At 35.3% G+C, this 11,933-nt stretch overlaps 2 protein-coding genes across 3 annotated transcripts; both read left to right on the top strand.

Moving 5' to 3' along the window:
- The first annotated feature begins 4,103 nt into the window (after positions 1 to 4,103).
- On the top strand, positions 4,104 to 7,483 carry LOC122295511 (arginase 1, mitochondrial-like). Its single transcript, XM_043104548.1, has 6 exons — positions 4,104 to 4,370; positions 4,576 to 4,735; positions 5,026 to 5,159; positions 5,560 to 5,769; positions 6,646 to 6,756; positions 7,008 to 7,483. Exons 1-6 carry the CDS (start codon positions 4,230 to 4,232, stop codon positions 7,266 to 7,268), a joined length of 1,017 nt encoding a protein of 338 aa, XP_042960482.1. The 5' UTR covers positions 4,104 to 4,229; the 3' UTR covers positions 7,269 to 7,483.
- An 820-nt stretch (positions 7,484 to 8,303) lies between these two features.
- On the top strand, positions 8,304 to 10,908 carry LOC122301252 (protein GRAVITROPIC IN THE LIGHT 1-like). Of its 2 annotated transcripts, XM_043112466.1 has the most exons (3): positions 8,310 to 8,436; positions 8,775 to 8,830; positions 9,413 to 10,908. In XM_043112466.1, exon 3 carries the CDS (start codon positions 9,478 to 9,480, stop codon positions 10,744 to 10,746), a length of 1,269 nt encoding a protein of 422 aa, XP_042968400.1. In that variant the 5' UTR covers positions 8,310 to 8,436; positions 8,775 to 8,830; positions 9,413 to 9,477; the 3' UTR covers positions 10,747 to 10,908. The 2 variants fall into 2 exon arrangements, with proteins under 2 accessions (XP_042968401.1, XP_042968400.1); XM_043112467.1 differs by lacking the exon at positions 8,775 to 8,830 and having other exon boundaries at positions 8,304 to 8,436.
- The last annotated feature ends 1,025 nt before the right edge of the window (positions 10,909 to 11,933 follow it).

Here is an 11,933-nt window from a genome sequence, read left to right on the forward strand (position 1 = left end):
GATGAACTTAAGTAAATGCCTTATCACTAAAAGGGATTGACATGAAACTGACGCCCATATCAATCAGAAAGTAGCTCATGGGTTTCAAAATATTTCATCTTACTTCAAGCTAATCAAATGTCAAACCACCAAAAATATTTCACCAAGTTAATTACTCATGCATCACCCATTTACAAGGCTCTAATTAGAGTATAATCACATTTTATAATTCAAAACATCCCAACAAAAAGAACCCCATACTTAACTCAAACTCATCAAGTGCAAGTCTACAACATCAATCCTGTTTAATTACACATATTTTATACAAACTCATCATCACAAAATTACATAGATTTTACACATCTATATCATCACAATATTACACAGATTTTACAAAATCATATCATCACAACATTACACAGATTTTACAAAACCATATCATCACAATATTACACAAAGTTTACACAACTATATCATCACAATATCACACAGATTTTATACAATCATATCATCACAACATTACACAAATTTTACACAACCATATCATCACAAAATCAAACAAATTTTATACAAGATATCATCGCAAAATTACATAGATTTACATTTTAAACAAAGAGATAAGATGAAGGGAGAAGAGAGAGAGGCTTACCGTGTCGACTGCGGCCTGCGAGGGTGGTTACTGGATCAGGGTGAGGTCGTGCGGCAACTCGGCAAGAGAGAGACGAGAGTCGGGGGGACTGGATCAGGGTCAAGGGAACTGGGTCAGGCCGTCAGGGTGAGATGGGGGGACTGTCCCAGGGTGAGATTGAGATTCGTAGGGAGAGAGAGAGAGAGAGAGAGAGAGAGAGAGAGAGAGAGAGAGAGAGAGAGAGAGAGAGAGAGAGAGAGAGAGAGAGAGAGAGGAGAGTGATTGGGTGAGGGCCTAAGGCCGTGTGCCGGGGGGTGGGGGAGAGAAAGAACAGAGGGCAGGGAGCAGAGAAGAGAGAAGAGAAGGAAATAAGGGGAAGGCTGCATCCGTGGGGCGGGAGGAAGAAAGGAGAAGTAATAAGGGAATTTAGGGTTTTATCGAATGGTGGAGATTAAAGTGGTCATTTGCGGCGACAAAAACTCGCCACAAAAAGTTAATTTTACTCACAAAATTGCATAGTCAAACGTATTTTAGTGAAAAATATTCCAACTTATTTGTGGCGCTATTGTGTAGCCACAAAAGGTAGTTTTACCCACTATTTCAAAATCGTGGAACGTAAAGTAGCGATAAAAACAAATTTTTTTTCCACAAACAAGATTTGTAACATTAAGAAGTATTTTCCATAAGCTTATATAGTGGAAAAAGAACTCGTGGAAAAAGGGCAATTTTGTATAATATATATATTATACAGGAGGAAGCTAAGCAAACAAGATCAGAAAGACGTCGAGCTGGAGCCCCCGGGCCCCTACCTTGAATATGGCGATCAATCGGTAGGACCGAGAGACACGGGCGAAAGAGAATGGTTTCTTGAAGGGTGGTAAAGGAGCTGGTTTAGGTTTTTCTGCGAGATGAAAGTTTGATGTGTGCAACTAGATGGGAATAGGTAGGCTTGGGAGTGAGATTAGATTAGAATTTTGTGAATAATATTAAAATAATTTGTGAATAATAATGAGATAGTTTGAGTTGAGTATTTTTAAAGTCTAGAAAAATGAGAGAAAAAAAATTGAATAAAAAATATTATTAGAATATAGTTTTATTGTATTGTTTTTGTTTTTGAATTTGAAAATTTTGAATTTTTTTTTATTTTTTATTTGAAAGTTTGAGAAAATTGTAATGATTAGTTTAAAAAAAGTGGTAATGATTAATTTGAAAATGTTTGTACTTGAATTATGTTTGAAAAAGAAATGAAATGAGAATTTTGGGATGATATTTTTTTCCTAACAAGCCCTAATAGTACTTATGAGGTTTCTTCAATATATATAAGAGAAATGCCATTTACAATCGTGGAATACCCAAGCGTAACACAATTTTTGTAAAAAAAATGAGTAAATATAGAGCTCATATGAAAAAAAAAACTAATTTTTTAAGAAAAATTCTATTCATAAGTCTCATACATCATACACTACTTTTTTGTTATTTTTTTAATTTTTTTCTCTTATCAATGTGTGGTATATAGATAATGAGTAAAAGAATTCAATTATTTTAAAAAGAATAAAACTATTTTTTTTTTAAAAAAATAAAAAATTGTGTTGTGTGTAGTGTATGAGGCTTATGAATAACAACGCTCATTTTTTAATATTAAATTCAATTATTTTTAAATGATTGCACAACGCTTATGCACTTTAAGACTGTACGTAATATTATTCTATATATAATTTTGAGGGATGCTATTCATTATCATATATCACATACTTTACATATTTTAAAATTATTTTTATTATTTTTATTTTATTATTTTTAAATTAATTAAAGTGTTCTACTTATTATTCATACATCACATCTTGTTATAGGAAAAATGAAAATAAATATGATATGTGAAGATAATAAGTAGAATTATTCATAATGTTTAACAAAGACTGTTGGTCGTTGCGGCTTCTCATTATCGTTATTTTTTTACTTAAAAAAATCTAATATAAACAATCTTTTATCTGCATTAAAAAATAGTAAAAAATATATATTGACAACTTTTAGAGTGATGCTAGGGTGTCGTCCAAATGGTGATCAATAGGCGTGCCCCTTAGGCAAAATTCTATTTAAAAAAAAAAAATTTATTTTTTTGTTCATATTTTTTAACACTTTTTAAGATTTTTAAAAAACATAAAAAAAAATATGAATTTACTAATAGTTATTTACTTAATCAATAAATAAAAAAAAATTAAATATATGAATGGTGAAAATTAGGGATAAAATATATGGGGATGGTAGCATTATTCAAACTTTTAATTTTAAAAAATGCCACTCTTCCTTGATTTGAACTAGACGATGATTCGGACGTTTGGAGTGGATGACGCGGTAGGCCAATGCGACAGAAGTGCAGGTCAGGTCAGTGTGCACCTTTCACATTGGAGTTTGCATTTGTTTGCAACCCTCATCAATGGTTAATGTTTTTACAACATCTCAATCATTGTTGTCACGACGTTCCTCGTATTAGCAGTTCCCCATTTTTACGATTTTTTATCTCAATATCTTGAAATACATTACCCCATTTTTCCTTCTAAAAATTCCTCCAACATAGCATATTGCCATATTCAATATATACTTCAACAAGGAATTTACCTTCAGAAGAAAAGCTGCATGGCTGTTTCTTCCTTTTAGAATAGAAGGCTTCTAACCCCCAACTCCTGCAGAAATTAGTCTCGACTCACCCTCTGTTGCTATTTCACTTTCAAGCTCCGAGGTACAAACGTGGTAACTCTTTTGATCACCCAGTTTGTAAATAATAATAAAACTGTGTCTCCATCTGGATGCTTATAAGAAAAAAAGCAAGACTGCCGATCCAACCCCACTTCAAACCTTCAATTATATATCTGACTTCTACCATTTCTTCTGGTATTTTCCAGTTTGTGTTGGATATGGCCTACTGGGATATTTGTTGTCATCAAGACTTGCAATATCTTTTTAGATGCCTACAACGTAAATTTGTGCTTATGACTAATACCGGCCATGACTACGGCACCGATGGTTTTGTTGTCTGTTCTTATTCGTTGTTTCAATCTTGGTACTTTCCATCCGCGTAAATTGAATTTAGTCCCACCTAGATCATTCTTTACCACACAAAATAGCGTCCCTTTTGGGTATTTTTTCTGAAATTGTGATGTGGGAAAGCAGAGACAAGATCTTGGATAGTATGTTTTGTATTGAAGTTTGTGTGAGTTGATAGAGAAAGTTGAAAAAGTTGTTCAAATTTAATATTTAAGAATATTTTTATTTTAAAGTTTACTAAAGTTACATTGATTTTGATGTTTAGATGATGATTAATTAATAACGAGAGGAAATGTTGAAATAGAAAATTTTTAGAGATTTGAGAAATATTTGGTTTAAATTGAAAACTTTATTGTAAATTTTAGAAAAAATTCTGCGTAATCAAACATGAGCCAGATATTTTGATTGACTTTTATTTAGTTTGTAATTCTGGTGTATTTCCTTATCAAGAAAGAACTTGATATAAGTTGACGTTGCATGCCATCTCTAGAGTATATTTAGGTTCTGATCTAATGGTTATCGGTTTAACAACTTCTTTGCTTTCGCAATTAGTTTTTGTTTGAATAATCTCTTCACAGACATGTCAACCATAGGGCAGAGAGGAATTCAATACTTGCGCAAACTAAATGCTGCAAATGTCCCGGCCGCTTTGCTAGAAAAGGGCCAAGATCGTGTTATTAATGCTTCCCTTGCTCTTATTCGTGAGAGTGCAAAGCTTAAGGTACATGTTAATTTCCCTGATCAGGGAAACTCGTCTTGTTGTTACAGACATTGCTAACTGTTTTGTCTTGTGTAACTCTCTCTCTCTCTCTCTCTCTCTATATATATATATATATATGCATGTATATGCTAGTGATGTACATGAAAATTCTCTACTTATGGGCCTTTGTTAGAATCTTAGAAAGTTTAATGTCGGTATTGATTAGGGAGAGCTCGTTCGTGCTCTAGGAGGCGCTGTTGCATCGTCAGCTCTTCTTGGAGTTCCTCTAGGACATAACTCGTCATTTCTTCAGGGGCCTGCATTTGCGCCTCCTCGCATAAGAGAAGCCATCTGGTGTGGTAGCACAAACTCAACTACCGAAGAAGGTACGACTTGCATGGAACATGTATCCCTAATTGATGCCGATGAACGTTAATGGTGCTGTTTCTATTGTTTTGAGTTGTTGATTCATGTTCCCCAGAAATCTCTGTCTATGTCACAGGATGGGGTTAAGATCTAAATTAATTCTCATATAACATTTGAGTGCTGAACATTTTCTTTGCAAGAGATGATTCATGTTTGCAAATGAATGTTTGTGAATATTTCCTGCTTGGCTTATAATTTCACTTAAAAGAGTACATGTAATAAACTATGACATTGATACTGGAAAATGCAGGGAAAGAATTAAGTGACCCACGGATCCTAACTGATATTGGTGACGTCTCAATTCAAGAAATTCGAGATTGTGGTGTGGATGATGACAGATTGATGAATGTCATTAGTGAGTCTGTTAAGCTAGTTATGGATGAGGTGAGTTATCCTTTTGATCTAGCCATAAGGTTCCACTTCAATCAGTTATGGCGTTAATGATAAGAGATTCTGTGTTAACATCTAAGTGATTTAGTCGGGTAAACTGACATGTAAGGTGTAGAGTGTGAAACACCTAATATTTTCGGGATGAAAAGTTTATGAAAACCGTAGAAGGCGAGGGAGGTAAACTGATATTTTTCCCCTTGATATGGTGCTCGTTTTAAAAATTATTGTTTTGGCCAAATAGATCTGTTTCCACAAATGCTTCATTGATTAAGTATGTGTTGATAAAATGTTTGAAGCGTTTGGCCTAGATCTTACTGACAGAGAATTCTGTTGGCAGCTACCTTTTAGTTTGTATTGATGAACCCCAATCTTTTTAACATCCATACCCTTTCAGGATCCACTGCGCCCATTAGTTCTAGGTGGTGATCACTCAATATCTTTACCTGTTGTCAGAACTGTCTCTGAGAAACTCGGGGGTCCTGTAGATATTCTTCATCTTGATGGCCACCCGAATCTCTACCATGAATTTGAAGGAAATAAGTATTCACATGCTTCTCCTTTTGCCCGAATCATGGAGGGTGGTTATGCTCGGAGGCTTTTGCAGGTAAACTTAACTTTCGTCATTCATTATCATAATTTATATTGACCCAAATACACATTTGAGCGGTTGATTTGACATCCTGATCTTTCAAGGCCATAACTTTCTTGCACATCTCAAGTTTGGACCATGGATTTGTGGTTTTATGGATATTGGATACTTTGTCAAAACTGTCCTCTAGTTAATGCGTCAAATGACATGCCTTGTGCAGATCAGATATCGACGTAGTCATCTGCAGCTGAAAATTGAGGTTTATCAAACCAAATGCAAGAACTAATCAATAAGACTGACGTAGATAGGCCCTTTGTCTCAATGAGACCATAAAAATCAAATCATCTTCCAGACTCCCTGTTCTGCAGAACCTTATCAAATGGAAAACCAAGCAATGACATCCCAAATTTCTCAAATGGTCTCGACTCCAAGTAAAATCGTCGAAGGAAATGCCTCATTTTCTCGGGTGCGATTAGCTGTTGGCTGGGTTACTAGTACTGGAATCTGATAATCATCAAAGGAGGTATAGCCTTTGAGTATCAGTGACAAGGGATTAAAAACGTAGTGAGTACTAAGGAACAATAATTGTTAAGATTGCCTCATGGCTCATACCGAATGGCTGCTGTGCTGATTAAAAAAAAAAAAAAACTGAAGCATTAAGACCTTATCATTAACACTTCAGTGTCCTTGACTGTTGATCTATACAAGATTCTCTGGTAGATCTCATTGGCAGACGTCTGCATCCGGTCAAATTCCCCCATGTCGGAATACAATCTGCTATTTTAATTCACAGCTTCAATTCATTTTCTCAATCTAAACCGGCCACGTTTTTAATCTTTTGATAGGTGAGGCATGAAAAGTAAGTAATGAAACTGAATGTTGGATTCTCAGGTTGGCATTAGATCGATAACAACTGAAGGGCGTGAACAAGCCAAAAGATTTGGAGTGGAGCAATTTGAAATGCGAGCCTTTTCAAGAGATCGCCACCTTCTGCAAAATCTGGTCTCTCTCTGTGCTTATCTTTTTTCTTTTCTCCTAATTTGATTAGATATACATTCTATGTTAATTTTTGAAAAATATAAAATCCCATAAATTGAAAATGTAGATGTGAACTATGAAAAGTCGGGATTTTTGCCTTGCAGCAGTCATCTATGCACGTTAATGCAGATAGGATATGGCGTATCGAGACAACTTAATAATTACCTTCCATTTTATACCCTTGCATTTTAAGTGTCCACTTTGTTGTTGGACAGAAACTAGGGGAAGGTGTCAAAGGAGTGTATATCTCCATAGATGTGGATTGTCTTGATCCTGCATTTGCTCCAGGTGTGTCTCATATTGAGCCAGGGGGTCTCTCGTTCCGTGATGTTCTCGACATCCTCCAGAGTCTCCACGGCAATGTTGTTGCTGCAGATGTGGTTGAATTCAACCCTCAGCGCGACACTGTTGATGGCATGACTGCAATGGTTGCCGCCAAGCTGGTCAGGGAACTCGCTGCCAAGATCTCAAAATGATAATAAAAACCCTGTTTTCCTTTCAACAGTAATTTAACATTCTCCCATGGCTGCAATTTAAATGCTTGATTTCCAGCGTACCAAACATTATTTAATCCTTTGAAATCAGAAAAAACAGGGTTTATTTGTCTGGATTTGCGTTAAAACCAGTAATGATATGGTTGCACGTTCTACCTCATCTCCAGCCGAAAGGAAAAGCAGACAAAACTTTGAGAAATGGACGGTAACATTAACGATTCACATATTGATAATTAGAAGACAATAGGAATGCTTTTCCCAGCTTGAGGGTATAATTTTTTTTTTTTTCCTCTCTTTTTTCTACTTTTCTTTAATGGTGCAGACTAAGCAATGATGTGCAATCATGACATATATATTAAGTTTATTATGAAGGAAATAAAATAAAATTAAGCAAAAAGAACTATCTTGATAAACAAGATAGGTGGATGGAGAAAGTAGGAAAAGGAGAGACTCCTCCTCTTCCGACGGACGAAAATCAGATCTGAAATACTTAATTTTTTATAAGAGAAATGAAATGTGGAATAAAATCTAAATCATCTCTCCAAATAAGTATATTATTATCGAAATTAAATTACAGAACTTCTAATTAATGTGTGTATATTTATTTATATATATATGTATATACACACAAATGATTCAAGTATCCAAAATTAGATTTTTAGTTTATGAATATATGAGAAACATGTATTCTTCCAAAATAATTTAATAGATTGATTTAAAGAAAATGCTTCGGATCCAGCTTAAAAAGAGAAAAGTCTATTCCCATACCAATATGTTTTAAAAAAATTGTACCTTATGAAATAAAATATTTCCATGGATTTTTCTTCTTTTATTATTATTTTTTGAATTTGTCACTTTTTCAGGCGAAAATGAAAAATATGTTTTTTTTTTTTTTCTGAGTTATAAAAAAACTTATATGTATTTTTTGAAATAAAATAAGTCCTGTAAATTGTAATCATAAACATAAAAATGTACTGTAAAGAAATGGAATGAAGTATAATAATAAGAAAGAAAGAGAAAAAGGAAAGGAATAATTGCATACTTTTCCTTTAGTTTTAGGGTTTACATTTTGTCAGAAAGAGGCTAAACATTTTTTAGTTTCACCCCTGCTGCCCTGCTGTTGTCTTACTTTGGCGAGGTATCCGACTAGGTAAAATATCAACTTCAAATCCCTGTCTGTTTTCCAGTTGAAATTATCTAAAAATCGAGTATTTTTGCATTGAAAATTTTCGTTAGGCTCGGTTGAAAAATGTAGTCTTTGTCGATTCGAGTCTTAATTTAAAAATAAAAAATAAAATTGGGATTTCTCGTTTCTTCTTTTTGCAACTTCTTGGAAGACAAACGGATGAATCATCGCTTTGTTCCTATTCATATCAGCTGCTGTGGAAAGAATGGAATTTGAGAATTATTTTACACACTAAATACGTGTATATACTGCGAATCATTGAATTATATGTTTTCTTTATTTATTTGTTCGCTAAATTTCAGGTTAAAGGGTAGTATGCTTGCTAAGAAATTCTATGCCTCGTTTGCGGTCTTTATAGGTAGGCAGCTCAGCCCTTTTATCTTTCCTTCTTCAGTATAATTTATCTAGTTTACTGGATTTTGTATCGTACTTACACAAGTGAATGATAATGGAGTGTTGAAAGCGATATGTAATGGAAAGTTTTTGGCGTAGTGGGTGGTACCTACATAAGATACGATTTTACTTGTGATTTCGCTCAAAGATTTTATCTATTACCTGTGGTTGATGTTCATTTCTCTAAAAGGTTTTGCATTTATATTTTAAAGTTTTATGAACTTCATTATCTCCTTTAATGGCATTCGAAGCCAGTCTAAGGTTACTCCTGACTTCCAGAAAAGGATCAGGATTAGTAAGAAGCAGCCTTCTTTTTATTTAAAACAAAGCATTGCTCTATGTAAATAGTTTTGAAATGATTTTCATGTGGCTGCTCTCAAACAAACTATTGGTCTGCAATGTAGCCACCTAATCCACATGACATGGCTGCTACATAAGTACTACTGCATCAGCCGTGCCCTGATATTTGGAAGAACTGCTTTGCTTTTGTTTTATAACTTTCTTGGCTTTCAACAGGTGCCAATAACACTTTTGTGGGAATTTGCAGGTTGTGTAACGTTGGTGTTCTCTCCAAAGGAAACCTAAAAAATTAGCCCATCATTGGAAGTAGCTATGCTACCCACTGGGGCAAAAGATTCCCAACTCCGTGAGAGCAACAGCCAGAAGGTCCACCCACAACCTATGGAAGAGGCCATGAATCAGAATCCTGAAGCTGTGGAGGCCCTGATATCCAAGATTTTTACCAACATTTCCTCTTTGAAATCAGCTTACATACAACTGCAAGCTGCTCATACTCCCTATGACCCTGATAAAATCCAAGCTGCTGATAGACTTGTAATTTCTGAGCTGAAAAACCTATCTGAACTCAAGCACTTTTACAGGGAAAAAAACCCCAAGCCAGTATGTGTTTCCCCACAGGACTCCCGCTTAGCTGCAGAGATCCAGGAACAACAGAGCCTGCTGAAAACCTATGAGGTTATGGTAAAGAAATTTCAGTCTGAAATTCAGAATAAAGATTCTGAGGTTCTTCAGTTGCAGCAGCAGATTGATGAGGCAACCCAGAGGCGGGCGAAATTGGAGAAGAATCTTAAGCTCAGGGGCTTGTCAACAAAAGAATCAGAAGGTTCCTCAGATGAAAATGGATTTTTGCCTGTAGATTTATCCCCTGATCTGTTTACATCTGCCGTCGAAGCTACTTTCAAAGCCATTCATGATTTTTCTAAGCCGTTGATCAACATGATGAAAGCAGCTGGGTGGGATCTTGATGCTGCTGCAAACTCAATTGAACCTAATGTCATTTATGCAAAAAGAGCTCATAAAAAATATGCTTTTGAATCCCACATATGCCAAAGAATGTTCAGTGGGTTTCAGCAAGCAAGCTTCTGTGTCAAATTGGATGATCTCACGGTCACTAAAGACAGCTTCTTCCACCAATTTCTTTCTCTAAGGGAGATGGATCCATTGGACATGCTAGGCCAAAATCCAGATTCCATTTTTGGGAAATTTTGCAGGAGCAAGTACCTAGTGGTAGTCCACCCAAAGATGGAGGCTTCATTCTTTGGAAATTTAGATCAGAGAAATTATTTAATGGGGGGTGGGCATCCAAGGACTCCGTTTTACCAGGCTTTCCTAAAACTTTCAAAGTCAGTCTGGCTTTTGCATAGGCTGGCTTATTCATTTGATCCCAATGTTAAGGTCTTTCAGGTTAAGAGAGGGACCGAGTTCTCGGACGTCTATATGGAAAGTGTTGTGAAGAATTTGGTTGTGGGTGACGGTGATGAAAAGCCAAAGGTTGGGCTAATGGTTATGCCTGGTTTCTGGATTGGGGGCAGTGTGATTCAGAGTCAAGTTTATCTCTCGGGCATGAAGGTTGCTGAATGACTTGGAATGTATATGCAAACCTCTGTTCAGATGTGTAAGCGTTGTGTTTGATATTGTTGTCTGTGTGTTGCTTTTCCTATATTGTATTGTGTTTGTGTGTATCTTCTGCAATTGTGATAACTGATTGGTAGATGGGAATGAGCTGTTAATTTCCTGCGTGCATGTTAGTTTTGGCCGGTGTTGCATGTCTTAATAGCAGATAGGCTATAAGCACCATGAGCTCATATCACAACTTGTTTAGCAGATTCATGCCTAAATGGAAAATTGGAAGATGAGTGTGTTGACGAACATCATCATGTCATACTTGTTGCGGTTGCATTGACCATAGCTTGTGTATGATTTAGAAGGCTATTTTACATTATGTCTTCCGTTTGTATGTATTGCAACCTGCTTCTCTACGAGTCAATGGTTTCACCTAGGTGAACTGTGGTGACTATTAAGGTCCAAAAAACTTTCTGCCTGTAACAACGAACTACTTGTAGAAATAGATTAAGATTTGATCTTATTAATTTACATTTTGTTTGGTCCGACTTAAGAACAAGTTCATGACATAATAATATTATTAATTTTTCTTTCAATGTTAAGATATATATGCCACTCCATCCTATCTAATCCAAGCAGATTAACAGGCACGATCTCAGAGGTTATTGCAATATCATTTTTTTTTAAATGGATATTAATGTGGTTGATTTTGAATAATTTAATTGCACAAACGGAAAAGTAGACCTTAGGTATTTTGTGCTGGAAGAACACCCTTTGCCCCCTACGTTATCAAGGAGTTTGCCACCATTTGCCATATATAACTTCGAATGGGATATCGTTGAAATTTTATTATAGTTCTCTAGAACCTCTTAACTTAAACCCATCAACTTCCTTTATTTTAAATCTTCCTTTCGTTAGAGAAATACCATACGTTATCGTTTGATTATTATTTTTTTAATTGATGATAAGAAATTTTTGTATTATTTTGCAAATTATTTGATGACAACACATTAAAAGATGATGGCATAATGATGATAATTAAAAAGACGATAAATAATGGAAAATAAATCAGGAGATCGATCTTGAATTTGTTCGCCTGATGCTTGTGGTTATCTTATTAAGTTAGAAAGTCGGACACCGAAACGTAGGACACAGACATTGACCTGCATTTCCCACGTGCTCTGTCCATGAAACACTGCACATAT

The sequence above is a fragment of the Carya illinoinensis genome, chromosome 2, assembly GCF_018687715.1.
Source record: "Carya illinoinensis cultivar Pawnee chromosome 2, C.illinoinensisPawnee_v1, whole genome shotgun sequence".
Lineage (NCBI taxonomy): Eukaryota > Viridiplantae > Streptophyta > Magnoliopsida > Fagales > Juglandaceae > Carya > Carya illinoinensis.

Bases quoted from the DNA above. Each gene is read 5' to 3' on its own strand.
- LOC122301252 (XM_043112467.1), top strand. From the start codon at position 9,478: ATGCTACCCACTGGGGCAAAAGATTCCCAACTCCGTGAGAGCAACAGC.
- LOC122295511 (XM_043104548.1), top strand. From the start codon at position 4,230: ATGTCAACCATAGGGCAGAGAGGAATTCAATACTTGCGCAAACTAAAT. The intron at 4,371-4,575 runs GTACATGTTAAT...GGTATTGATTAG, and splicing joins GTGAGAGTGCAAAGCTTAAG to GGAGAGCTCGTTCGTGCTCT. The intron at 4,736-5,025 runs GTACGACTTGCA...TGGAAAATGCAG, and splicing joins AAACTCAACTACCGAAGAAG to GGAAAGAATTAAGTGACCCA.